Source organism: Callorhinus ursinus, unplaced genomic scaffold (assembly GCF_003265705.2).
Source record: "Callorhinus ursinus isolate GAN/ISIS: 27379988/994484 unplaced genomic scaffold, GSC_fseal_2.0 scaffold38, whole genome shotgun sequence".
Taxonomy (NCBI): domain Eukaryota; kingdom Metazoa; phylum Chordata; class Mammalia; order Carnivora; family Otariidae; genus Callorhinus; species Callorhinus ursinus.
Genome location: NW_027397100.1, coordinates 13,315,553 through 13,341,623, shown reverse-complemented (window position 1 = coordinate 13,341,623; position 26,071 = coordinate 13,315,553). Strand labels below are relative to the sequence as shown.

General features: G+C 50.2%; 2 protein-coding genes across 9 annotated transcripts; both read right to left on the bottom strand.

Moving 5' to 3' along the window:
• Positions 1-2,434: 2,434 nt before the first annotated feature.
• LOC112827639 (putative testis-specific Y-encoded-like protein 3) lies at positions 2,435-11,988 on the bottom strand. The gene is given in 5 exon segments (XM_025876275.2): positions 2,435-2,674; positions 6,611-6,770; positions 7,741-9,496; positions 9,618-9,851; positions 11,893-11,988. Coding segments are annotated over 3 exon segments (996 nt in total). The 3' UTR covers positions 2,435-2,674; positions 6,611-6,770; positions 7,741-8,830.
• PLAGL2 (PLAG1 like zinc finger 2) lies at positions 11,977-25,981 on the bottom strand. 8 transcript variants are annotated; one of them, XR_003209312.2, is made up of 4 exons: positions 25,861-25,981; positions 20,109-20,482; positions 14,975-17,129; positions 11,977-12,584 (listed from the first exon to the last, which is right to left on the bottom strand). XR_003209312.2 is itself a non-coding variant. In XM_025876505.2 (3 exons), exons 2-3 carry the CDS (start codon positions 20,366-20,368, stop codon positions 15,899-15,901), a joined length of 1,491 nt encoding a protein of 496 aa, XP_025732290.1. In that variant the 5' UTR covers positions 20,369-20,482; positions 25,861-25,981; the 3' UTR covers positions 11,977-15,898. The 8 variants fall into 8 exon arrangements, 6 of the variants coding, with proteins under 6 accessions (XP_025732290.1, XP_073736679.1, XP_025732292.1 ...); XR_012374730.1 differs by having other exon boundaries at positions 15,671-17,129; XM_025876505.2 differs by having other exon boundaries at positions 11,977-17,129.
• Positions 25,982-26,071: the final 90 nt, after the last annotated feature.

The following is a 26,071-nucleotide window of genomic DNA, read 5'->3' as shown; positions in this document are numbered from 1 at the left end:
GGACTCGATACCTGAGCCGAAGGCAGTCGCTTAACCAACTGAGCCACTCAGGTATCCCTACCTGTGTTATTGAAAGATATTTTTGCAGGGTATAGAATTCTAGGTTGACAAGTTTTTTTCCCCCTTTCCTAGTACTTTAAAGATGTTACTCCACTGTCTTTTATTGCTTGCATTGCTTCCAACAACAGATCTGATGTCCTTATCTTTGTCCCCTCTGTATGTAACAAGTCTCTTTTCTCTGACTGCTTTTTCTATGTCACTGGTTTTGAGCTATTCAATTATGGATGCGTTGGTGAGTCTTCATATTTCTTATGTTTAGGGTACATTGAGCTTCTTAGAACTGTGTGTTTATTTTCAGTAAGTTCAGAAAGTTTTATACCATTATATCTTTGAATACTTTTTCTGTCCCCCATGTCTCTCCTTCAGCAATTCTAATTGCCCATATGTTAGGCTGCTTGAAGTTGTCTCACCACTGATAGCCGCCCATTGAGCCTCTTCTTTAATTCTTTTTCTGTGTTTCATTTGAGATAGTTTCTTTTGCTATGCCTTTAAATTCACTAATCTTCTGTCATGTCTGCTCTGCCATTAATCCCATCCAGTAGGGTCTTCATCTCAGACATTGCCTTTTTAATCTTTAGAAACTTGATTTAAGTGGGGTTTTTTTAATCTTCCATATGTCTTCTTAACTTTTTGTGCAAATATGGGTAACATACAATAATTTACCATTTTAACCATTTTAAAGTGTACAATTCAGTGGCATTAAGTACATTCATAATATTGTGCAACCATCACCACTAGCCATCTCCAGAACTTCCCCATCTTCCCAAACAGAAACTCTGTACTCGTTAAACACTGACTCTTCATTCTCTTCCCACTGCATCCCCTGGTGACCACTATTCTACTTTCTATCTCTGAATTTGACTACTTTAGTGGAATCATACAATATCTGTCCCTTTGTGTCTGGCTTATTTTACTTAGCATGTCTTCAGGGTTCATCTACATTGTAACATGTATCAGAATTTCACTCCATTTTAAGGCTTAGTAATATTCCATTGTATGTATATACCACACTTTGTTTATCAATTTGTCCACCAGTGGACATTTGGGTTCTTCCATCTTTTGGCTATTGTGGATAATGGTGCTATGAACATTGGTATACAAATATCTGTTCAAATCCCTACTTTCCAATTCTTTGGGGATATATACCTAGGAGTAGAATTGCTGGATCATGTGATAATTCTATGTTAAATTTTTTGAGGAACCACCATACTGTTTTCTACAGTGGCCACATCATTTTACATTCTCATTATGAAAATTCCAATTTCTCCACATCCTCGCCAACACTTATTTTTCTGTTTTTTTTTATAATACCCATCCTTGTGGGTGTACAGTGATGTCTCGGGTTTTTGATTTGTATTTATCTAATGATAAGCGATATTGCCCATCTTTTCATGTGCTTATTGGCCATTTGTATGTCTTTGGAGAAATGTCTATTCATGTCCTTTGCCCATTTTTTTAGTTTAGTTAAAGAAGTTCTTTAAATATTCTGGATATTAATCCCTTGTTAGATATATGATTTTCAAAATATTTTCTCCCATACTCTGGGTTCTCTGTCCCTTCTGTTGATAATGTCCTTTGATGCACAAAAGTTCAATTTTAATGAAGTCCATTTTATCTTTGTTGCCTATGCTTTTGGTGTGACATCTGAGAAATCATTTCCAAATCCAATGTCATGAAGCTTTTCCCCTATGTTTCCTTCTAAGAGCTTCATAGTTTTAGGTCTTACAGATGAGTCTGTGATCTATTTTGAGTTTAATTTCTGTATATGGCATAAGGTAAGGGTCCAACTTTATTCTTTTGCATGTAGATACCCACTTTTCCCAACACCATTTGTTGAAAATACTGTCCCTTCCCAATTGAATGGTTGGCACCTTTGTCAAAAATCCTTTGACCATAGGGGCCCCTGGGCAGCTCAGTTGGTTAAGCGTCCAACTCTTGATCTCAGCTCAGGTCTTGATCTCAGGGTCATTTGTGTGTGTGAGAGTATATTTAACTTTTTTATTTTATTTTATTTTATTTTTTAAGATTTTATTTATTTATTTGACAAAGAGAGAGGGACAGCAAGAGAGGGAACACAAGCAGGGTGAGCAGGAGAGGGAGAAGCAGGCTCCCTGCTGAGCAGGGAGCCCAATGTGGGGCTCGATCCCAGGACCCTGGGATCATGACCTGAGCCGAAGGCAGACGCTTAACCAACTGAGCCACCCAGGCGCCCCTATTTAACTTTTTAAATGTATGAAATACAGCTATAACTTAATCCTTAATCTGCTCATTTTGACATCTGTTTCTGTTGTGGATTGGTTTTGATTGCTTGTTTTCCTCAATATGGATCATGTTGCCTGCCACTTCATAGGCCTGCTAATCTTTTTTTTTTTTTTTTTAAAGATTTTTATTTATTTGTTTGACAGAGAGAGACACAGCGAGAGAGGGAACACAAGCAGGGGGAGTGGGAGAGGAAGAAGCAGGCTTCCTGCCGAACAGAGAGCCCAATGCGGGGCTCGATCCCAGGACCCTGGAACCATGACCTGAGCCGAAGGCAGACGCTTAACAACTGAGCCATCCAGGCGCCCCGGCCTGCTAATCTTTGATTGGATGCCAGAGACTGTGATTTTTTTACCTTGTTAGGTGCTGGATATTTTTGTAATCCTACACATACTCTTGAGCTTTGTTCTGTGACAGTTAAGTTACTGGACATTGTGGGCAGATATCCATTTCACCCCTGATGCTTGTTCCAAGCAAGTCATGGCTTTGTGCTCCCCCTTGCCAATAACTCATTCAAGAATGGACATGTTACCCAGTTCTGGCCAATTAGATACAGGATCTAGAAAGTTTAGAGTAGTTTCTGTGAAAGGTTTTTTCCATTTTAAGGGAGCCATGGGAAGACACAATCAGCCTTCTTTTGAGTTGGCACTTCCTAAAGTGACTCTTGGAGCTAGTGCCACCATCTTGGCACCAAGCTGAGGATGGAACCAACAGGAAGGACAGCAGATCAGAGAGGAAGGTCTAAGTCCTTAAAGCTGCTGAATCAAACAGCCCCAAAGCCCACCTCACCTCTGGATGTTCACGTAAGGAAAAAAAGAGAGTTTAAGTCAATTAAAGTTAGAGTTTCTTTTAGATGCAACCAGAAGCATTGTTGCTGAGCCAGCCACCTGGCAGGCTGAAGGTGTAAATGGAGGTAGGGCACCTTGCAGGGAATTTCTCCCTCTGATAAGGAATTCCAAGTTCTCCTTTAGACAAGAAACAGGCTGAGAAGTGCAGAAAGCCATGCCCAAGGCCACACAGTGGGGAATCAAGAACACGCAGGCCTACCAGCCTTCCAGTTGGTGCCTGCTCCACCACAGCCCCGTGCCCTTGAGATCCTGAGTCAGCATTGATGGGGTGGCCGATGGGGTGGGGGCATCAAAGTTCACCGGCCCAAGTCAATGTTCAGTTCTGCTGAGCAAGGGCAAACAGATACCAGAGACTTCCTTGAATTTCTGTGCTGAAATCATGTCCTTGGAGGAAAAAAATCAAAGTCCCCCAAACTGTAATCAGGGCAGTTACAGGTAACAACTAATTACTATAGTTTCGGGACAGATTTTTCTGATTGTAAGAATTGTCCAAAGTTCCTCCCCAGGCCAACAGAACAGGGCGGACTCCTGAGAGCAGAGGTGAGCAAAGCCCTGGGGTCACAGGCTCGTGTTGCTCTCCACCCCAGAACAGGAAACCCCTCCTCGCTCCTTCCTCTCCTCTTAGAGCAGGTTTAAGGTAGGCAGTCATCTCTCTGGAGGAGGGACCAGGAATGGGCACAGACACTCCCTGGAAAAAGCCTACACTGGCCGCACACATTCCTATTCCTAGAGATAATCTTCCCCTTGCCCACCTGGAAGACCCTCCTAAACCTTGAGTGTGTAAAGTACTCACTGATTCCACAAAGAATTTCTGAACCCCACATGTGCCAGGGGCTATCTAGGTGAGGGGTATTCAGCAGTGAATAAAAGTCCCCACAAGGGGAGGGAAAAAAGCAGGTATGTAAGGGAATAAATGAATGTAATGTCAGGTGGTTGTGAGTGCTCTAACAAAATTCAAACCACAGAAAGGGAGGGAGAGCGACAGGGCAATTTATTTATTTTAGAAAGAGAAAGAGCAAACATGAGGGGAGGGGCAGAGGGAGAAGGAGAGAGAGAGGCTCTCCAGCAGTGTCCCCATTCTGAGTGCGAAGCCTGTCGCGGGGCTCTATCTCATGATCCTGAGGTCACGACCCTGAGCTGAAATCACGAGCCAGGCACTTAACCGACTGAGTTACCCCAGGCATCCCAACAGGGCAGTTTTGAGAAGGGGTCATCAGGGAGGGCTTCCCGAAGAGGTGAAATTGTAACAGAGGAGCTGAGAAACCTTAAGGAATAGAAGAGCCAGTCTTGCACACTTGTATCTGGAAAAGAAAGTTCCAGGAACAGGGCAGGGCAAGCAAGTTTCTGAGCCAGGTTTGAAGACTAGCAGGAGGTGGTGTCGCAGAAAAGTGATCTGGAGGAGGTGAGCCAGAAGAGATGAAGTTAGAGAGGTGACAAGAGTTCAGATCATGAGGCTTTTGCAGGTCGTGAGGAGCACGTTGGTTTTTCCTCTTGCATGTGATTGGAGCCTTTGGAGGGTTTGGAGCAGAGGAAGGACATGGCCTGACTCCGGTCTAGAGAGCCACTCTGGCTGCTCTGTCCATGTAAGCCCCTGGCACACAGTAGGTGGTGACTAAATGTCAGTGGTTAGTATCACTGCTTTTGGCCTCACCATTGGGCTCTTGAGGTCACTGAGGGCAGAGATCAGAATAGTCCTCTTGTACCCCCAGTGCCCATTATGGAGTGGTTGCTAAAATATGTGGATAAACAAATGAGTGACTCAGGATATGAATGAGGGAGCAAGCAGAAGTGGGTTCTGAGGACAAGACTCCTGCCCCAGATGGGTGGCTGGGACACATGGTTGGCATGGCCCCTTGCTGAGATCAGTCACAGAGTGAAAGAAGCGTGCCACTGGCCATGCAGCAGAAAGATCAGGTAAATGCCCATTTTGGTAAGCACCATTGTCTAGGGCCTAAGGATGTGCAGGATGTGACTGGGCCCAAATTTGGCCTGCAAGAGCCAAAGTGCACCTGCCAACCACCAGGTGCAGGGCAGGCAAATGACTTGGGGCACCAGTTTCCAGGATCACCAGAATGCTTAGAGGCTCACTCTGATACCCTTGGGAGCATCACAAACAGGTGTCTGACACAAAAGAGAAACCCAGAGGAGGTAGCCCAGCCAGGCAGTAGTATCCAAAATTTGGGTTCGAGGCTGTACTTGGGAGGTGGCAGAGATTGTTGCAGGCAAGGGCAATCGTGGAGGGCTTCCTGGAAGAGCTGCAGCCTGGGGTCAAACTGAAGATACTAGAGAGCTGGAGTTGCAGACACTCCCCTCCCCTTGCCTCCAGCTGCCCTGTGAGCTCTCCTCCTCTGAACCACCTCTGATATCCCTTCCCACCATCCATGGGCTAACGCCTTGGCTTTGCATTCAGAGTTTGAATTTCCAGAAAATGGCCTTACCCTACCCATCCAGCGTTGTCTCTTCCAAGCAGCCACACCCAAGGTACCTGCTGTGGTACCTGAACACATCAGGCATCTCCTATCCCCGTGCCTTTGGTCATGCCATTGGCTCCCTCAGGAATTCCCTATCCAGCCCCACTTTACCTAAACTGCTACCTTTGTCTTAAGGCTCAGCTCCTGTGTCCCAACGTCAGGGGAGTCTCCACCCTCCGATCCCCCATCACACACATTTGGGGTAAGCTGTATGCCAAACTGGACTTTATCCAGATGTGTCAGAGTATTGTCCCGGGCCCTGGCCAAGCAAAGAACAAAGCATAGTTCCTGCCCAAAGATTTTCAGCTGGGCAGTGAGGGCTCAGCTCCAGTGTCCAGTGTCAGGGGAGGCTCCTGTCTCTCTTGTCTCTTTGGGGTGATGGTCCTGTACCAGTCAGGCTTCTCGTCCTGGCGTCGTTGTTGGTAGTGGCCCTTTCACTCCCAGATATGCTCCAGCTGCACAACACATCACATGGCGACCCGTCAGTGTCGCTGATCTCCTGCCCCATCAGAGGAGGAAGAAGAGAGGAAAACAAGACCATTTCAGAGAGTTACAGTGATGTGGAGAAAATCACTAAGGGGTGGGAAGAAGGAATGGAAGGAGGTAGAGAATGACTTCAGACAGGCAAGGCAGGGACGGCCTCCGGATAAGTAGCGTTTGACTGAGGCCTGAAAGAATGGAGGGAGCCAGAGAGGAGAATATCTGTAGGAAGAAAATTCCGGAGAAAGAGAGACAAGTGCAAAACCCCTGAGGCCGGAATGTGCTCCATAAGGAGCAGCAGAGAGGCGAGTGCAGGGGTGTGTGAAGAGATCAATGGGAGATGTCGGTAGGAGCCAGACAGAGCTGGGCTTTGTCAGCCCTGTTAAGGAATTAGGACTTTTTTTTTTTTTCTGCCAATGGAGGATTCTGGAGGGGGGAGTAACATGATCCGAGTTATTTTTACCCCAGACTGAAAGGTTTTTATTTTTTAACCATGCAGATAGAAGACAAAAGTGCCATGAATCCTCTTCTGATTGGACAAAGCCATCCCACGAACATTTCTCTGTTTAGAAGCAGAGACACCAGTTACAGCAATGCCCATTACATCATGGCGGCCAGGGCACAGAGTCATCAGGACCTGACAGATTTCTTTCTGGAAAGAAACATGTTAACAGAACATGGTAACAGTTCCCAGTTTTAAGTCCTACAGAACCACCTTATTCATACTACTTCTGAGTACTGGGCTGTATTAACAGGCCACAACAACTTGATCACCACCACAAATAGCCACCTAAGTCTCCAAATGGCACGGCAAGGATAAATTACATGGGCATTCTTGTAAATGTTCTCAACTAAAAGCAATAAACAGTCCTGGACAGCTCAATGTCTCCCCTGGGCAGAAACGGGGAAGGAGATGCATAGGGTCTTACTTAAAAACAGTGAAATGAAAAATAGCATTCACTTTCCACATTCACAGGTCACACCTAGACCAAGAGAACCTCTCAAGTTTTCAGTGGTCGGTTAATAATTCTCATTTAAAAAACATTTTGGTGAATCAGAAAAGTTTAGAAGAACCAGGGAACTCTGCTCCCTGCACCCCATGGTCTCTCAGCCACCCGAACCTTCCCAGCTGCCTCTGCTTCCATTGCATTCCCCTGCGGAGAGCATCTGCCACCATGTTTTGTGTCAAGGCTTCCCCAGGTCCTGGGACGCAAAAGACAAGGCCTTCCACTGGAAGGAGGACTTCGGGAGGCAGCTAAACTCTTCCACCTACACAATCCCACAGTGGGGGTTGGACCTGGTGGGAGGAGAAGAAAGGAGCTGGTCTAAAAGAACAGCACAGAACAAAACAAAGAACTAGCCCCGCCCGAGGGGGGCGGTGCTTGCTAAAGGGGGCGGGGCACGGGAAAGAGGCTGCATAGACCCAGGGCTGCAGTCTACCGCAGGACCCTCCTTCTCTAGAGCCGGTCAGAGGGGCAAATTCAGTAAGAAAGACGGCCTCCTTAGCTGTTTTAAAACTTTGCTTCTTCAATTATTTGTTTCTGAGCTGTCATTTTAAAGAAAATGAAAAGAAAGATGTGCGATCTGGGCAGGCCCCATGACTAGAAACACCCCTCCTGTACCTGCAGCCTGGCAGCCTAAAAACAGGCAGAGACTGGGGGTGGCGGTGGGGGGCTAGATTCCATGTGAGCTCAGTGACTGGGGCTTAGAAGGTAGGCTTCCGGGAGGGCCCCCCCATCATGGCCCCCGCCTGAAGCACATGCCCAGATATGCCAGCATGCCAGAGTTCCTAGGGAGTTGGGGGCTTTCTTGTGCCTTGGCAGGTGGTTGTTGAGGTCCTTACAGACCTGGGAGCAGGCAACAATGTTGGTGGCAGCCCCGGCAGAACTCAGAAAGGGGGACTGGCACCATACCACAGATCTTGAGAAGCAGATAGCAGGCTATGAGGAAGTACGAACACGGGGGTAGGAAGAGCAGTGTGATTATAAAGAATGCCTGGCCCACTGCTAGAGGCCCTTGACCTCAGCCACGCCCAGTAGTTGTCTACTGGCTGTGTGACCATTCTACCAGCTGCCCAAGAGCCAGGAGCCTGGGGTAGCTGGGCCTGTGGTCCTGCAGTCCGGAGGTTGGAGTGTCCAAGGCCGGCTGACAGCACCAAATGCATCTACTTCTTCTTGGGTGATGAGACTCAGTTTGCCACAACCAATATTCCGGACTCATAAATATGAAGCCCAACATGTTGTGGCCTTGAAGTAGTAGGCCTCAAAGAGGCACTGGTCCTTCTAGCAATGACTTGCAGGTGCCCAGGTGGGAAGGGGGTGCCTGGCTAGCTCAGTCAGTAGAGTTTGAGACTCTTGATCTCAGAATCATGAGTTCAAGCCCCACGATAGGCATAGAGCTTACTTCAAAAAAAAAAAAAAAAGGGTGGGAAGGAAGGCCATGATCAGAGGTAGGCCCCGACCACGAAGATGATGGCAGTACCCATCCATAGTACTGGGTGCTTGGGCAGACACTGTGGCATGTGATGCATGAAGGCCACATGGAAACAGAAGAGTTTGGCCATGGAGGCCACAATCCTGGATCAGAGTCCACTGAATGAATCTTCAGAGGGGCCAGGGTGCATGAAAGTGCAAGCAGACGGCAGGGTTATGTCATTGGCCTAAGCACAGGTAGAAGGGAGTCTTATGTAGGGGCCAGGTCCTAGCGAGGGACTTAGCCAAACTGGAACTTGTAGAGTGTAGGAGAGGCCTCTGTGGGCCACCTTGCCAGGCCTCTCCTGGCTCTGTGGGGCCTATCCCCTAGCAGGTGGTACTGCAGGGGTTTGGGTCACAGGTCCTCTTTAATAATCTGGGCAACCTTGTCAGCCTCTGGGAGGCTGTGCTGAGAGAACCAGGTGAAGAAGCTGCTGACAGTGTCCCCGTGTACCAGAACTGGGGGTTCCTAGCCCCGGTGCCATCGGATTCGAGTTGCAACTGACACCACCGGTCCCAAGGATCTGCACTCATACTCCTTCATGAGCACCTTGTTCCGGAAGTAGAGGTTGTTCCCAAAGCGGAACTTGAACTTGCACTGGGCCCTGGCGTTCCTGAGCTCCCTCACCTCCAAATGCATCAGGTGGCAGAGCATGTCTTCATCACGAGTTATGATCATGGGTGACAGCTGCGGGTGGTTCAGAAAGGCGGTGACCCAGAAGCCAGGAATATTCTGGACGACGAAACTCCTACGGGCCAGATGCAGACAGCGGATGTGCCCAAACCTGCGCTGCAGCCGCAGGTAGGCCCTGTCTGCCTGGGCACTCCCAGCCTCCAGCGGGTCCACGGCTGGCCCATCCAGGTTTAGGGGCCCCGGGCCCTGGTGCGCCGCCGCTCCCACCTCCAGCTAGCTCTTCCTCCTCCCACACACACCCCCAGCTCCCCCTCCCCCAACTCCTCCCCGAGCTGCGGCTTCTCCACCCCTCCTCCGCCTCTTCCATGAAGATGGCGCCCTGCCCAGTCGTCACTTCCTCGGCCTTCCCGCCACCTCCCGCCCGCGCCTCCCGCCCCGTGGCGCTGCAGGTCTCTGGGGCCCCGGCCCGGGCCATACCGCTGCCCGGAGTCCCGGAACAGGCGGGGCGGTCCCGGGGCCGGGGGGCGCCCGCGTGCCGCGCCTTCGCGGACCCCAGCTGCGAGGTCGCGCGGCGGGCGCGTGGCGGCTTCAGCCTCCGCCCCCCGCCCGGCCCCTCGGCCGCGATCACCTGCGGGAGCCTCTGGCCTGGAGGGGCTCAGGGTGCACGGGCGACACTGCGGGTCCCGCCAGAGGGGCGGTGCGGCGCGGCGCAAGGTGGAGAGGCTTGGTCTCCTCCTAGGGGCGTGCTCCGCCCCTCGCGCCCCACTTTGGGGTGTGATTCGCAGGGGTGCCCAGGCTGCGGGGGACGAGGGGCCTGCAAGCCTGGCGGAGTGGCAAGGGGCTGCCTGGTGGGGGATGCGACCGCGAGCGCCAGACAGAACTGGCCCCAGATTAGGAGGGCGCTGGAGGTGAAAGTTGGGTGAAGTGCATGGGTGTACCAAGCAAGCAGCAGCTCGGAGCGGGCACCAAGGATCAGGCATAACTCCGGTCACGGACAGATAGAACTTTCCAACAACTTTCCATCACAGCCACTACACCAAGCGATTACTCTTCCCCCCATCTGCAGTGGGCAGTGGGGGCCGCCCGGCGCCTGCACTCAACTCCGGTTTGGGGGCAGCTGTAGGAAACTAGTAGTTTTGCACAGGATAAACTACTCAAGCATATGCAAAACAGGCTAACCAGACTCAAAACTGGGAGCCGCAGATGATGGTAATTGATTGGCACAGGGAGGTGCTGGAAGTATTTATTCGGAGAAAGGAAGAAACAAACTTGGAGTATAAGGATCTTGGGCAAGGGAATGTCTCAAACGCTGTGAACCTGGAGCAAACTGCCACTGGTATGTAGGAACTGTATCCTCCTGGGCTTGTAGACAGAAAGGTGGACCCTTCCCCCTTGTCCTAGACCCAGGCTACCTTTGCTCTATACCAGACATTTCACCAATGTGAACTCCAGTCTGAATTACAGGGAATGTGCTTGGATAGGATGAGCCTGGATGAACCAGCCATGCAGCCCTGCAAATGCATCTGTGCTCCTGTGGTCTTGGCTCCCAACCTTGTGGCCTATGGAGGTCAGCACACCTAATGTCCCCTCTGCCTGGAAGTCCCAGCCACCTCCTCCAGAGAGCCTTCCGCCTGCTCCTGCCCAATGAACAAGATGGCTCTGAGCTCTTGGACCCACTGTGAGGTGGGTTCCCTTGGGGCCCCGGCCAGGGATCTGAACGCACTGGGGTCAACACTGAATGTTTATGAAGTAGATGGAAGGCCAAAGAGATGAAGGGCCAGCCCACTGCCTTTGTACACAAAACACCTGTTACACACATTAACACTTGTTAATGTCCCACGGACTCCTGGACTGGACTCAGGAGTGACTTACACTGCGTGGCTAGGGACACTGGCTCTAGACCACAGAAAAGCAAACTCAATCTTAGTCCTGGACGGGAGGATCTCAGGAAGAGCTACAGGACCCAGGATGGTGATGACTACCTTTGTTAGAGACTGGCCAAGCAGCAAAGTCAGAAGCTATGTCAGTCTCCCAACAGTTTGTTTGAACCCAGTGGGTAGGCCCAAGTGTGAGCAAGGTCAGGTCCTAGCTGTCACTTCCCAGCTGTGCTCCCTGGGCAATGGATGCCATGTCTTTTCTTGGACAACCAGCATTCGTTCCCCACCCTAACTGTAGCCCCAGTTTCCTTTGAGAAACCACCCCTTCTGTCTCACTCAGCCTTGTCATCGCTGGCTGGTTTGGGGGAGGGCACAGAGCCCTATCAAGGCCAGTGAGACAGGAGATGCCTCATGGGGCTTTGTGAATACAAGCTCCCCTTTCTCTCCTTGGTCAGCACTGTGTGAGGATGACAGGGATGGAACTTCTACACAAAGGGACGAGCCACTTTGTAGGGCCTGAGGATAAGTCACAGCTACAGAAGATAGAGCCAAGAGACACAGGAATGCTAAGGCCAACCATGTTTGAGTGACTGAACCAATTCTAAAAACTCTGCTACATCTGGCATTTTTAGTTATGTGAAATTTCATTAAGCCAATTTGATTTTTCTGACCCTTGTAAGTGATAATATGATGCCGCTTACCTCAAAGACATCCCATTAAGATCTTTAATTTTAAAGTACAAAGTCTGTAGGTGCTCATGTGAAGGGTTGTTACTGTGTACCCTACCCTCACCATCTCCTTGGAGGCTAGAGATGTCTGGAGTTTCTGGTTCCCCAGGCTCTCTTCAACCCTTTCCCAATCAGACAGGTTCACAACTTCCAAACACATCATTCAGAAGTTTTTAATAAACAACTTCATTATAAAAACTTTTTTTGAAAATGTAATTCTGTAAAACATTGAAAAATCTACTTTAACAAAGATACGCCCTGTGCATTTTCTAATGGCACTTATACTTTACAATTAAAAACCTTGTTTTATATAAAGCCAAAAATACTCCAAGAGGTTATTCACTGTGTTTACAAAGTGCTAGAAGGCTTTTGTCTTGTATTTTTCTCTCTTTAAATAATCTGGCATTACGAAAGAGTGGCCCCAAAGCCTTGATCACTGGGAGGGAGGGAGGCGAATGAGAAGTGGTGTTTCAGGAGTTCTGGTGCCAAGTAGTCAGAGGTGGAGGGGGCAGCTACGGAAGTGAGCATGCATCTGAAGAAACTGGGCTGGGATACTTCTTCCAAACCCCTCCACAGAGGCACTACCTCATCATGGTGAATCCTTCTCCTGTTAGAACCGGAACACCCCTTCCCTTGCTGCAGACCCTACTCCAGTGGTGAAGGTCATAGCCAATTCCTTCCACAGCAGGTTCAGAGCTCCAGGAGAGGCCAGGGTGGGGTCCCAGAGGAATCTGGACTTTTCTGGCCAACACCTGCCTAAGGCAAAGTTTCTTATTACATAAATATCCTTGTTAAAAAGCAAAATATTGATCCTGTACAATATAAACTGTTAAAAAAAAAATCGTGCTTAAAAACAGCTCCTAGATAAGAGGGGAGGTAGAGGGAATGGGGAAAACAGCTACCAAAAAGAAAGAGGCGGGGCAGGGATTCAGACTACTAGGGGTAGTTTAGGGCAGTGGGAGAATTTCAACTTAGGACAATATCTACGAGCAAAAAAGTAATCACACCTGCTTCCCGGATTTCCATTAAATGCCATTTGTAAAAGGTTGGGGGGTAAACTCATTGGTGCTCCTTTCCCCCTCTCCCCTCTTTAGGATGTGCACAGATCCTCTGAGCTGACACGGCTGGGCAGATCATCCCCTGGCCCCCAGGACTGCACTCAGCCTTGACCAGCTATATGCAGGATGGGAGGTGCCTGCCCTGTCGTTCAGGGCGGCTCATTGCTGGGGTTGGAGGAGGTGGTTGGGAAAGGGGGCATCACCCCTTTTTCCTGGTCCCCGTTTGGTCTCTGCCACATGCCATGGCTCCTGTCCTGGGCAGACACCCCTCAGGCTCTCATGGCCTCAGTAAAGGTACTGAAGTGGGTTTGGTACTGAGTGCAGGATAAAGCTATTCTTATCCTTCAAACCACCGGGCCAATAAGGCTTTTTTTTTTTTCTTTCCTTTAAATTTGGGGAAGGGAAGATTAAGAAACGGCTGGGTGGCTATGGTCCAAGAAAAGGTGAAGGCAGATGTTCCTCTGTACCAGCAAAGTTCACAGTGATAGAGAAATTCCTTGTGTGGTGAGGGCACTGAAGGAAGAGGAGAGGAGGGCGGCAGGATGGAGGGGGAGGGAGGGGCAAGGCCCCAGTTACAAGGCTTTAAATAGTTGCTCTGCCTGTTCTAGGAGTTTCCCAGCATCACTAATGGGGGAGAGAATTCAAGGAAGGGACAGGAAAGGACAGGCAGGGAAGAGTGGACTCCTCTAAGCCCGAAACTTTCTGTTCTGTGGCCAGGGGCCCAGCTGCCCCTATAAACGAGGCGTGCAGGGAAGGTGGCAGAGAGCAGGTGAAGGGCTGCTGGGTCTAGTGATGAAGACCAGAGACGACAAGGAGAACGGCAGCACCGAGTCATGCTTGGACCCTCAACGCACCATGTCCTGTAATACGAGTCCCAGTAACATGCACAGCATGCAGGAGGTGGCTGCGTACCAAGGGGGGGACGCTTTTGAAAATAAACCTTAATTAGTCCCTGGGACTCATTGAAACTGGTTTTCAGAAGCAAATCACCTAGTCTGATTCTAACCTTGCCAGACATTTTTATATCTGGTTTTGTTCTGTTTTTTTAAATGTATGCCAAGCTACCCTGCCTAAATCAAAACATGCTTATTCACTCCACATTGCTTCCAATCAGGGGCCAGGGAGCTGCATTTTAAGGCTTTCACCTCAAAGAGTACTGGCCTGGGCTGAAGCAGAAGCCCGGGTCTTGGACCTGCTCGGCTCCTGATGATAAAGCGAAGTGATTTCTAGAAGGAAGGGGAAACAGGAGGACTGGGAGGAGGCTGAGGCAGTTCCTTGGTAGTCTGGCCTGAAACCCTCGGGGAGAAGCCAGCGTGAGGCCCTGCGGAGAGGGGCCCAGACACTACTGACTGCAGCTGTGGGAGTTAACAGTAGAGAGGTAGAAGTGTGTTTCTGAATCAGAGTGGAGGTGTCTCATGAGGGCCCCACACTGGTGGTCCCTGAGCTGCCTCCCTCCCATGAGTGGGAAGAGTGAAGCCCATGCAGAACCGAGGAATGACGCAGGGACAGGGTTCAGCTGGGCAAGGGCTGTGCGGTCTGTGGCAGGGAGCCCCACGAGCCAGAACAGAACCAATCATTTGTTGCAAGAAACCCCACGAAGTATTGGGGGCAAACTGCGGGGAGGGGGGAGCACAAGCGTAAGGTGGCATTCCTGTGATGGAGAGCAGAGAGGCCTAGGCACAGTGGCCCTGAGTCCATGGTAACTGAAAAGAGGTGGAGAGAGAGGGGACACTGTGGAGAAGACAAAAGGTTAGTATGGGAGCCAATGACGTACCCACGGGTTAGGACTCAACGATATGCCCAGCCCTAACTTCCTGAAAACCCTTCTTCCAACAATTCCGTAACTTCCCGAAAAAGGGACAAGTGGGAGAGAGATGAATCGGGGTTTCACGCCCTCTCCTTTGCTATCCACACCAGCTTAGAGCCCGAGTCCCTCCTACCGAGACTAATGACGACAGTTCACGATGCCTGGGGTAGGGGTTGGGGAGTGGGGGCGATGGAAGCGGGCATGCCTTTCATGTCTTCCCCTCTCCAGTTCAAGAGGAGGGGGGGGTCATAATGTACTTGGAGAAGAACAGAATTGCAGACCTGGGAGAAAACGGCTCCAGTCTTCTTGCCTGTCTCGCGGACACTGCCGAGGAAGGCAGGAACAGACACAGTCATGGAAGATGGCAGAGACTGAAGCAGTCCAAAGTCAGTTTATTTCCCCACAGGGGAAAAATGTGACCTCAAGTGAAGAGAAGTCAGCAAGACCCGACTCCGCCTTGTAAACAGGGCTCCAGTTAACACCGGGTACCAAACGGTTCCGGCTGGTGCCAACTGGAATGGACTGGTGGGAATGGATTCACGGCGTGTAAACAATGTTCACTGCAATCACTCTAAGGCTAACAGCTTGGCAAGGGAGGTGAGTGGTGTGTCTGAGACGACTGTGTAAACGGTACCGTTGCTGGACAACACTGACTGGAAATGGAGGTGTCGGTAGAGGAGGGACGCGGGTGGTGGGAAGAAGCGGCCCTCTCCCCTGCCCACTGGCTGGAGGCAGGTGATGGAGCCCAATGACCCTCTCTCTGCAGCAGGGTCTGACCAACTGCTGTGGGGTCTGCAGGTTGGGACCAGGAGGCGGGCTTCTTGGGCTATTTCTCTCAAGGTCATCCAAAGTGAAACCCCTCTGTGTCTCCAAGAGACCGCCTCCTTCTCCAAAGAGAAGGAGGTTCTGACGCTTTGGAGGGGGAGAGGGCTAAGTGTGGCTCCCGATTCAGATCAAAAAAGTAAAAGTAAAAATACCTGAAGTTCTATGGTATGAGATCTTTTCATGAGGCTGGGGCTCAGGGCTCCTCCTGGAACTGATCCTGGAGCCTAAACCCCCAAACCAAGTGCTCCATACAGATACTGGAATTTTTTCTTTTTGAACCCAGCTCTGAAAGCTCAGCTGCCTTCATGGGGGATGCAGATAGGGTAGGTACAGAGGCTCCCTGACAGAGCCTAAGACTGGACTGAGGGCCTCCTTGGGGGCTACTGGAATGCCTGGTGGAAACGAGGCAGGGTGGTGGTGCTCAGGCCAGAGGTGAAGACAGGAGGCAAGGAGTGCAGAGGTCCAAAGTTCAGTGGTCCCCCAGCTCCTGGGGAATCTTGAGGCTGAGCTTGCAAAGTGGTGAGCAAGGGCTGTGCCTCGGCCTGGGAGTAGCCCATGACCAGGCCTCCTGTGGCCCCAGGCGGGTTACACGGGGGGAGGTTGAGTGGAAGAAAGCCCAGTAAGTGGGAGAAGTCCACATTAGCAGCGCAGAGGGCCTCGGAGAGGTTGGCGGGGCTCTTGGTGAGCAGTGCTTCATCTAGGAGGGCCGCAGCTGCCGCCGGCTGAGGTGAGGCGGGCTGGGGTTCAGCGGACGAGAGAGACAGGCTTCCAGGAAGCTCCGCCAGAAAACTATCCACCTCCACTTTGGGCAATTTGTCAGGCAAGTATGAGGTAGATCCAAGCTGGTATTTTGGAGGAAGCTGAGCTGGGGAAGAGATAGGTGAGGATTCCAGAGGGTAGCTCATACCCATGGGCAGTGTGTTGTGCACCAGGGAGTGTGGCATGCCCGTGCTGGGCATGGTAGGGATGTGGGCGCCATACATGCCCATGGGCAACATGCCAGGGAAGGCCTTGGCCCCCATCACGTCCCGAGAGGCCATGCACAGCACAGGGCTCAGCTCTTCTTTCACACTGACTGTGGAGCTGCAGCTGAGTAGGCCTAACATGTCCACTGGCTCTGTCTTGATTTTGAGCAGCTCCTGCGAGTGGCTCTTCTTGACATGACGCGTCAGGTGGTCCTTGCGGCCAAACCGCTGGGCACAGTACTGGCACAGGAAGTCCTTCCGGCCCGTGTGCACCACGAGGTGGCGCCGCACATCCTTGCGAGTGTAGAACCGCCGGTCGCAGTGGTCACAGGGGTGCTTTTTCTCCTTGGCACCACCTGCTACACGGCGTGAGTGGGCCTTCAGGTGCTCTAGCAGGGCCTGGGTACTCTCAAAGGTCTGCAGGCACACCTTACAGCTGAGGTCACCGCTGCTGGCGGCATGCATAGCCAGGTGGCGCCGGTAGCCTAGCTTCGTATTGTAATTCTTACCGCACTCAGAACAGTGAAGGGCCTCTTTGTTGGGGTCATGGGTCTGCAGGTGGTTCCGCAGATGGTCCTTGCGGTGAAACATCTTATCACAGTACATACACTGGTGGGGTTTCTGGGCTGAGTGGGTGGCCATGTGCCTGGGGGTAGGGATGGAGGACAGAGGAGAAAGAAAGAAGGGAGATCACAAGGGCTGGCCAGACAACCAAGCTGTCCACTGACGGAACTAGATACAAAAATTATGGTCAAGCCACGTGATGGAATGCAATGGGATACTGTGCCAGTCAGTGTCTAAATTCTATAGATATCCTCGCCCACCTGCAAAATCACATACATACTCCTAGTCTTTGTAGCCCTGTTTGTAGTAGTAAAAAGTCAGGAACAATCTAAATGTCCATCAGTAGGGGGTGGGGCGCCTAGGTGGCTCAGTCGTTAAGCGTCTGCCTTCGGCTCAGGTCATGATCCCAGGGTCCTGGGATCGAGCCCCGCATCGGGCTCCCTGCTCGGTGGGAAGGTTGCTTCTCCCTCTCCCACTCCCCCTGGCTTGTGTTCCCTCTCTTGCTGTGTCTCTCTCTGTCAAACAAATAAATAAAATCTTAAAAGAAAAAAAATTTTTTTAAATGTCCATCAATAGGGAACTGGTGAAATAAATTATCGTTAGTTCATACAAGACTTTAAAAAAAAAAAAACAAAAAAAAAACAAGGTAGTTTTATATGTACCCTCAGGGAACAAGCTCTTAGGATACATGAAGTGGTAAAAAGCAATGGGACAGAACAGTGCAGGCAGAATGGTACTATGCATAGGAAAAAGAGGGAAAATGATGTATGTTTGCTTGTATGCACTCAAAAAATATTTCTGGAAGGATATACAAGAAACTAACAACACTGGTTGCCCCTGGGGAGAAGAGACAGGAAGCTTATGGGTGTGATGGAGAATTTCCATCATATACCTTTTGGTACCTTGTGAATTTTATGTGCATGTATTTCCTTTTCAAAAAATTGTATTTAAGGGGCACCTGGGTGGCTCAGTCATTAAGCGTCTGCCTTCCGGCTCAGGTCATGATCTCAGGGTCCTGGGATCAAGTCCCACGTCAGGCTCCCTGCTCAGCGGGAAGACTGCTTCTCCCTCTCCCACTCCCCCTGCTTGTGTTCCCTCTCTCGCCGTGTCTCTCTCTGTCAAATAAATAAAATCTTAAAAAAAAATTTTTTTTTAATGACACAATGAAAGGAAAATGAAATATATCTAAACTTCCCGATCTAGAACAATCCCAAAATATAAGGGGCTAAGTCAAAAAAGGAAGTTCAGTATAGTGTGTGAAATACAATCCCTTGTGAAAATAAAAAGGGAAGGGAGTACATGTTTCAATGTCTTAGCAAGGACACACAAGAAACTGACCCCACTAGACACCTCTGGGGAGGAAAATGGTAGCTTTCAGCATGAGGACAATTCATTTTTCACTGAGTACCCATTTGTACCATTTAAAGTTTTTGCCATATAAGCCAGCAACACTTAAAAAAGTGTTCCCATGGTATAGCACCTCAGTGTCCCTTGGTTTACCTGCTCCCTTCTGGAGGGACAGCAGCTCAGAGTCCAGGAGTTACAATCCAGAGCTCCACAGGACATTCAGAATCAACTTGGTAAGACTTCAGGAACCCATATTTACCAGGCCCTGCGTGAGCTGTCATTAAGCTTGTTCTCCACAAGAGGCCAAAGCACAGGACAGCTCCACCCACCAGTCAGTAAGTGGCAGAGGCTGAATTTGAACACAATCCTTCTGGAAACCTGGTTTCCCTTAGGTATGCTACCGCTGCCTCCACTATAGCACCTAATGATCCTTCCGACCTGGAAGGTATCAGACATAGCCATTATACTCAGGCTACATGAGTGCCCACACCTGAGAGTTACTGTGAGCCTCCTGGGACGTAACAGGATAATGTATGATAGGGAGGTGATGAGTGATCCCCAGGCCATTTCCTTCATTTCACAAGTGAGGAACCTGAGGCCCTAAGCAGTTTGGTACCTCACCTAAACTCACACAGTGACTAGAGCTGGAGTCAGGGCTCGCACCCCCCAGATCAGGATCTTTCCCATGGACACCCAGATCGTACTAAGAAAGTCTAAGAGGATGACCCAACTGGAGTCCACCTAAGTCACAGGAGCACACAGAATCAAAGCATTCCTGAGAACTACAGAACTGTCATGAGGACAATCCTGGTCACCCACTACCCTGTCACCTGTTTTAGTTCCTTCCTATCAACTGTTTTCCAGACAAAGAACTAAGGCATTCTGTGATCTTCTTGTTCATGAATTTACTTGTTTGCTGTCTGTCCCCACTAGTAAGATAGTGAACTCAAGGAGGGCCAGCACCCCCATCTGTCTGGCTCACTACTCCGTCCCTGGCACTGAACACTGTGCCTAATATGTAGCCGGAGCGCAATAAATCACGGATGAAGGGGTGTGCATCGGGCAGTCTACCTCATTTGTAAAGGGCATGTTCCTGTTCCTCTGATGGAAAGGCAAGGATAAAATCTGAGCAGCGCCACCCCACCCCACCTTCCAAGCTGCTCTGCCGTATCTACGTTATACCAGGACTTTCACATTCCATTTCACTTTATGTAGGGCTCTTGGGCTTACAAGTTTCAGAACAGCTGCTGACCCAGAGGACACCAGGGATTCTAGAGACAGAAGTAATCATGTGAGTAGCAGGCTGGTTCAGAAGAAGAGGCACTGCTACTCTGAGCCTCTACTTTAAAATTTACAGATTGGACCAGAGGGTCTCCTTTTCCTTCTAAAGTTCTAAGACTAATTCATAATTTCTGGCTAAGATTCTCACCATTACCTGACAAAAGTGGGGAAGGTAGTATTGACAAAACTGCTCAATCTGGTTTGTTTATGACTGACTGATATTTCCCCATCAGAGTCTAGTGTCTGCATACAAATACTGCATACAAAATTAGCTTTTACTGAGTAACTTCAAATGGTTGGCGTTCAGGGTATACTTATGGGTCAATTAACCTCTACCCTTCTAACACAGATAAAGCCTCATACTCAGTGAAGTCTCTCTGGCTTTGTCCTCTGGGACCCCCAGGGCAGGAAGAGGTATGGGAGTGTCACCTACCTATATAGCTTGTACTTGGAGGCAAAAGCCTTGCCACAGTGCAGCTGAGGACAGCTATACGGTCTCTGCTCTGGATGGGGGAGGCTGTGAGGCCTCAGCTTCTCCCCATTTGAGAAGGGCGTCCCCGAGATTTCACATTGGCACTTCACTTGACTCTCCGCCTCCCGGCCCCGAGGCCTGGGAACTAGTTTCCAGCCCACTTCCTCCTCCTGCTTTGCATCTTGAATCCAGGGGGGGACGCTGGTGAAAAATGTGGTCATGGCAAGACTAATGGCGAAGGGCCATGTTATTCAGAAAGCCTCCCCATCAGCTCCACACGGGCTCTCTGCTCTGTCACAGCCTCCAACGCAGCCTTCAGAAAACAATCTCTTCACCTGAAACATCAGAACACCTGGTGTTAGGGAGCCCAATGCCATGAAAACGTGGGCTCTGGAGGCAGACAGATCCCGTTCCAATCCCAGCCCTTCCACTTCAAAGTCATGTGAATTTCAGCCACTGACTTACTTCCCTGAACTGTCTCCTTATTTACAAAATGGGCTTAATAATCTCCTAAATCATCAGAATGGTTTGAGGATTGAATGAGATAATGAAGAGAGTATTCAGCAGAATGCTGGGCACCTAGTAAGCGCTTAATGGTAACTATTATTGTAAGTACTACCTAGGCTAATAGTAAGCAAGGTAATCTGAGCAAGTAAAAGCCCTAAGCTCTAACTATTCTCTTCCAACTCCACTTTTATATTCTTTTCACTAAATTTAGGCTAGCAGCTCCTCTGCCTCCTCCTCTTTACCCTACCTCCCCCTCACCCACTACTTTCCACAATTCTCCTCCTCATGGAGGTGCTAAAGAGCAATAAAATGCCCAAAAGGCAACAGGGAAGGAAGAAGACTTTGCTTAGGAATTTATACCCTGGAAAGTCAGCCCTGGAGCCAGATGTGTTTCTCAGCAGAGCATCAATAAGAGGTTCTGCCTAAGGAGGCAACAGCAGATTCAGCATTTCCCCTAAACCAGTACTGGTCCCATCCTACCCGCTACCACCTCTCTGCGTGTCCCAGGCCATGCTTCTTTAGCAAAGCCTGTCCAACACCCAGGTGCTGAGTGCCACCCCGCCCCCGGCAGACCCTCATAGCACATATGCATTTCTCCATTATGAGCAGGCAGCATACTTGCATTAGTCACCAAACTGACTATTTGAAGGGTCGTATCACAGTTCTTTCATTTCCACTTAGCATCTAGAAAAGGACTCTCAACTTTCTTTTAGATGGGTAAATTAGTCATTGAATTCAAGTTAATGCAAGGCTAACTTATGCTCAGAAAGTTCTAATTTAAACTGGGGTCACAGCCCTTCCAAAGTGGGGGGCCAATATCTTGAAGTCTGATCCTTTCTCTTGTTGAGGCAGGGGGAGGGTGTGAGAAGGGGGAAACCTGGAGCAAAGATGACAGAGCTTTTTTCCTGACATCAACTCAAAGGGAGAGGATGGGAGTTACTGTATGGACTCTCAAAAGGGGGGACAACAGACCCCTATCACTCACAAACTCCTCACAGATTACCAACTGCAAAGCAACTTGCTACAACAGGGGGATTCCTTTTGAAGAGGTCATGCCAAAATCTGGTCATGAGGCTTTTCCATGTGAAGGGAGCAAAGGGGGTATCTGGGGATTGTCCACGAGAATCTGGGGATGGCTCCAACCGCACAAACAGCTGTGGGCCACAGAATGCTTGCTCAGCTCGTTAGCACCTGCTGCTTACAGTGACCATTCATCCAACAGACTGGCCGTGAACGAGATGATGGGATCAGCGGGTTCATGCCCCAGAGAGCTTTGCTCATCATTAACATGAGCTAAGTCCTGTTCAGGAACCATTCCTCTTGTTGAAGAAACACTGCAGTGTAATATGATAAACATTTCCCCATCACGAGTGGAGATTTGCCTAGAAAGATCGGCACAAAGGTGGCTGCATTTTGCATGAGTCATGTGCTGGGGAGGGGTAGGCAGCACTAAAAACTAGTCCCACTTGAGCCTTCAAGTCATCGTGGCGTATCTGCCTGCTTCACTATAAATCTCAAAGGCCTCTGACGTCTGCCTTTCGTAGTTTAAATCCTTCCTTCTTCTCAAGGGTGGAATTACCTGTTTATAATGCCAGTGATTACTACGCACCTTGGAATTGGGTAGAGAGCAAGCACGCGTTTAAACATCTAGTTTGGAGGGAATTTCCCCTACCCTCAAAGTCAAATTCTGTTCCCCCCTGCTACCCAAAATCATGCACCTCAGCCCCTGGAAAGTTGGGAATGGCAGCCAGAGGAAAGCAAGTCGCATCACTTTGGCCGATGTGAGAGGGGAGCCTAGCCCTGGAAATTCCACACAAACTCAGAAAGAGAACAGTACGTCCCCCACCTCCCACACGTCCACCTCTTCTGTTCTCCTGAACAAGCACAAACAAGACACAGCAGTTTAGTACGCTGCTTCTGAAAGCGTGAGTAATGGGCTTCTAGGAAAGAGGCCAGTGGTGGCTAAGGAGAGCTCACGAGGTTGTAGTGACAGAACCAAAGGATGGAGGCAGCCATGTGCTCGCCTTGATCTGCGTTTAATGGGGCTATGACTTTAAAAGGAAACAGCCAGCACCCTGATCCTATTCCCCCCTTTTAAAAAAGCACAGTGGAAGTCCTTACCTATACTCACCAACAGCCTGCTGGATACCAAAGCTGCCAGTGTTACCTTAGGAACCCTTCTGGGAATCTACTCTCTCTCCCTCTGTCCTTTGTCTGCAAACTCCTCTCCTCCAGGAAAATTCCTGGGCCTCTCTCCTCCAGACTTCTTCCTCGGCAAAACTGAAAGAATTCTGCTTCTCTTTCAAAGCTGCTCTTCTGGTCTCACACTCTAACCTTAACAACTGTAGAGAAGCTCACGGAACCTGTTCCCATAAAACAAACACAATCAATCCCTCCCAGTTACTGGTATAACTCGGTATATTTTCATCCAAAGACTCCTTCTGGCACCTGATCTGAAGAGGGAGGCAGCGTGGAAAGAACCTTGGACTTGCTATCAGGAGAGCTGCCACTTACTGGCTGTGAAACCATGGGCAGGTTACTTTGTTTCTCTGAATCTCCTTTTCCTCAATTTCTAAACTAAAAATTTATTCTCCTTACCTATAATAGTCTCATGGGGGATGAAGTGTCTGATATAAAGTGTGTGAACACACACAGTGCTGTCTCCGAGGTCTACACTGTGTCTGCCTCTTTTCCGCATGGGGCCTGAGTAGTACTTTTTTTCCCCCTTTAATGTTACTTCTCAGGCCTCTGAGTGTTTCCTTCCCTTCACAACATCTCCCCAGAAGGCAGCCTTCCCCTTTTCCCTCACAGTCAACCCACAGCGCGTCCCCTCTAACCAGTCCCCCCGCGCTCCCCTCCTCCACCACCACATCCTGGGCCACAGTTCTCTCACCTCAGGAATCTCTTCTATTACTAAGGCTCTGTACCCCAAACACAAATGCTTTCTAAAAACTCTCGAAGGCCCTCTCTGGAAGCTGAAAGGAGACAAACTGCTCCCTAGTCTGTCCTGCTGCGTGCCATGATGCCTGCTGCCCTCTGACGAAACCATAGTTTGTATGGTGTTACATCATCTCTATAGAAACTGCGTTCTTTCTCCATTATTAGCCTGTTTCCTCATCGGTAAAGCTAAAAATACTTACCTCACAGGCTTGTTGTGAGGATTATTTTAGTCAGGTATGCAAAGGGCACACCATAGGGCTTGGCTTGCTCTAAGTACCCAACAAAAGGCAGCTATTATCTTTGTCTTTGTATTGAGTTGCACGTTTCTATCCCACCTTCTGCTGTGGCAGGAAATTCTCCCAACCCTCCCAAAACTGTGGAGAAGGAGCTGCCCCCCCCCCCGCCGCCGCAGCAAGGAAAGGGTTAATCTCTAAGTGTTCTTAACTAGAGAGACCCATAGAGGATTAACAGCTCCACTTCAGTGACTACCCTAAAATAGCTTTTATCCCTCCAGCCCAAGAGCTACTTGGGGATCTGAAGAACTCAATTCAACACCTGCCGAGGAGGAAACACACCCGGGAACACACCCTGGAACGTTCCTTAGGGTGGACAGAATCTTCCCTTAAGCAGAACCCAAAATAGCAACTAGGAAATTATAAATAGACTGAGAGAAAAAAGAAAAACAAAAAAAAACACAAAAAACCCAGGTCTTGATCTGAGCACCAGAAACAAATCCAAATGACACACTGACTGGCTGGAAAACAGTGAGAAGGAAAGGGGGGAATGGGAAGAGCTGCCCCCCTCCCTCCCTCCCGCGCACACACACTCCAGAGTGGTGGGAGAATTAAATTACAGGGAGGCCAGAGAGTTTCAATGACTTGCATCATTCCAAGAGACATCAAACAGGATTAACAGGGGTTGGATTTACTCTCGGGCTGCTAGTTCTTCTGTCACTGTAGATGGGCCCTCTTTGCAGTCCCTTTGATTCACTCTTTCCTCCCATTCCCGCTGCCTCTCACTCCTGAGGAGGCCTTGAGCAAATGGCTGCAACTCACTACAGCCCCATTTTCATTATGAGGAAACCTGGTTGGACACCCCCAAGGATTCCCCCCAACAATGGAGTGGCCTCATTGTGGGGGGCAGGGTTAGAAATCCAAGGCCAGACTATCACAGTCCCAAACTAACAGGTGGAAAAGCATATAAGCGAGGAGACAGGCTTCTCTTGCAGGTGAAAGCACCAACAACCCTCCCCCACACACACTAGTTGTCCCCCTATCTTCCACCTTACAGGTCCCTTTCCCCCACCAAGCTGGAGCGGGAGCCTGGGACTGGATTTACAGGGAATAACCAGGCTCCTCGGGCAGCTTCTAGACCACTCCACTGTGTGGTGGGAGAGGTTCAATTCCCCTGGAGCTGGAAGAGACGGGAGTGGACGCCTGCCAGAGAAGGGACAGAAATTCAGGGAGAAGTCCGGAGGAGGTCTCAGGGATGGGAAGGAAGGGAAAGTATGATAAAAAATCATTAGCAAGTTAACTGAGTCTCTAAGGGACCGGCCCCTTCCCTCCCCCCCGCAAAAAGAAAGAGATGGGGGATTATACGGGCTGGAGGATTCCAGGGGTTGAAGATAGTCAGAAGTGAATTCTCTGAATTTCAATGGTCTCAAAAGGGTAACCAGATGGATGATATCTAAGGTTTGGGAGTATGGTCACCGAGGAGGGAATTATAGGTAGAGCTTACTGGGGTTCTCCAGAACCAGATATTTAACGGAAGCCTCAAAATGGATTATGTGATTCTGGAAAACGAAACAGAGAATAAAAAACGGAGTATTTGGAGCAGGAAAGGGGGTTATGTGGGTCCGGGTAGGCGTGTCTGAGGGGAGGGAGCAGGTGCAGCTTATCTGCGTCCCCCAGACCCGGGTCCCTGGTAAGGTCAGCAGCGCGTTATCTGGGTCTCCAGGGAACCTAGGGGTCAAGAGTAAGGGACCCTCAGGGCTGAGTCTCCAGGTCTCGGTAGGGAGGGGACGGACCAGTAGGGTTTCTTCCGGTCCCCCGACCCAGGTATCGGGTCCGCGGAGAGATTTCGTCACCCTGGGGCCTATCGGGGCCCGAACTGGCGTGGAAGGGGCCCCCGGCTGGGGGTGTGGGCGACCGCGCCGTGGGGCCCGAGATGAGAGGCGCCGCCGCTCCGGGTGCCGGGCGCGCGGGCGCAGCGAGACGGCCTCCCGCCCCGCTCCCCGCCGTCCCCCGGGGCCCTCGCCGGCACTCACCGCGCTCGGGGCCCCGCGCTGCGGGCCGGGCCGCGCTCGGGCTCCGCCAGGCCCGTTCAGGCCCCGGTAGTGGCGGCGGTCGGGCCATTGTGCGGTGCATTGTGGGAGCCGCGCGAGCGGGCGCTCGGGCCGTGGAGGGGGCGGTGCCGCGGGCTCTCTATGGTCCCGCCCGCCTGCCGGCTAGAGCGGCCGGGGCGGTGCGCGGGCAGCG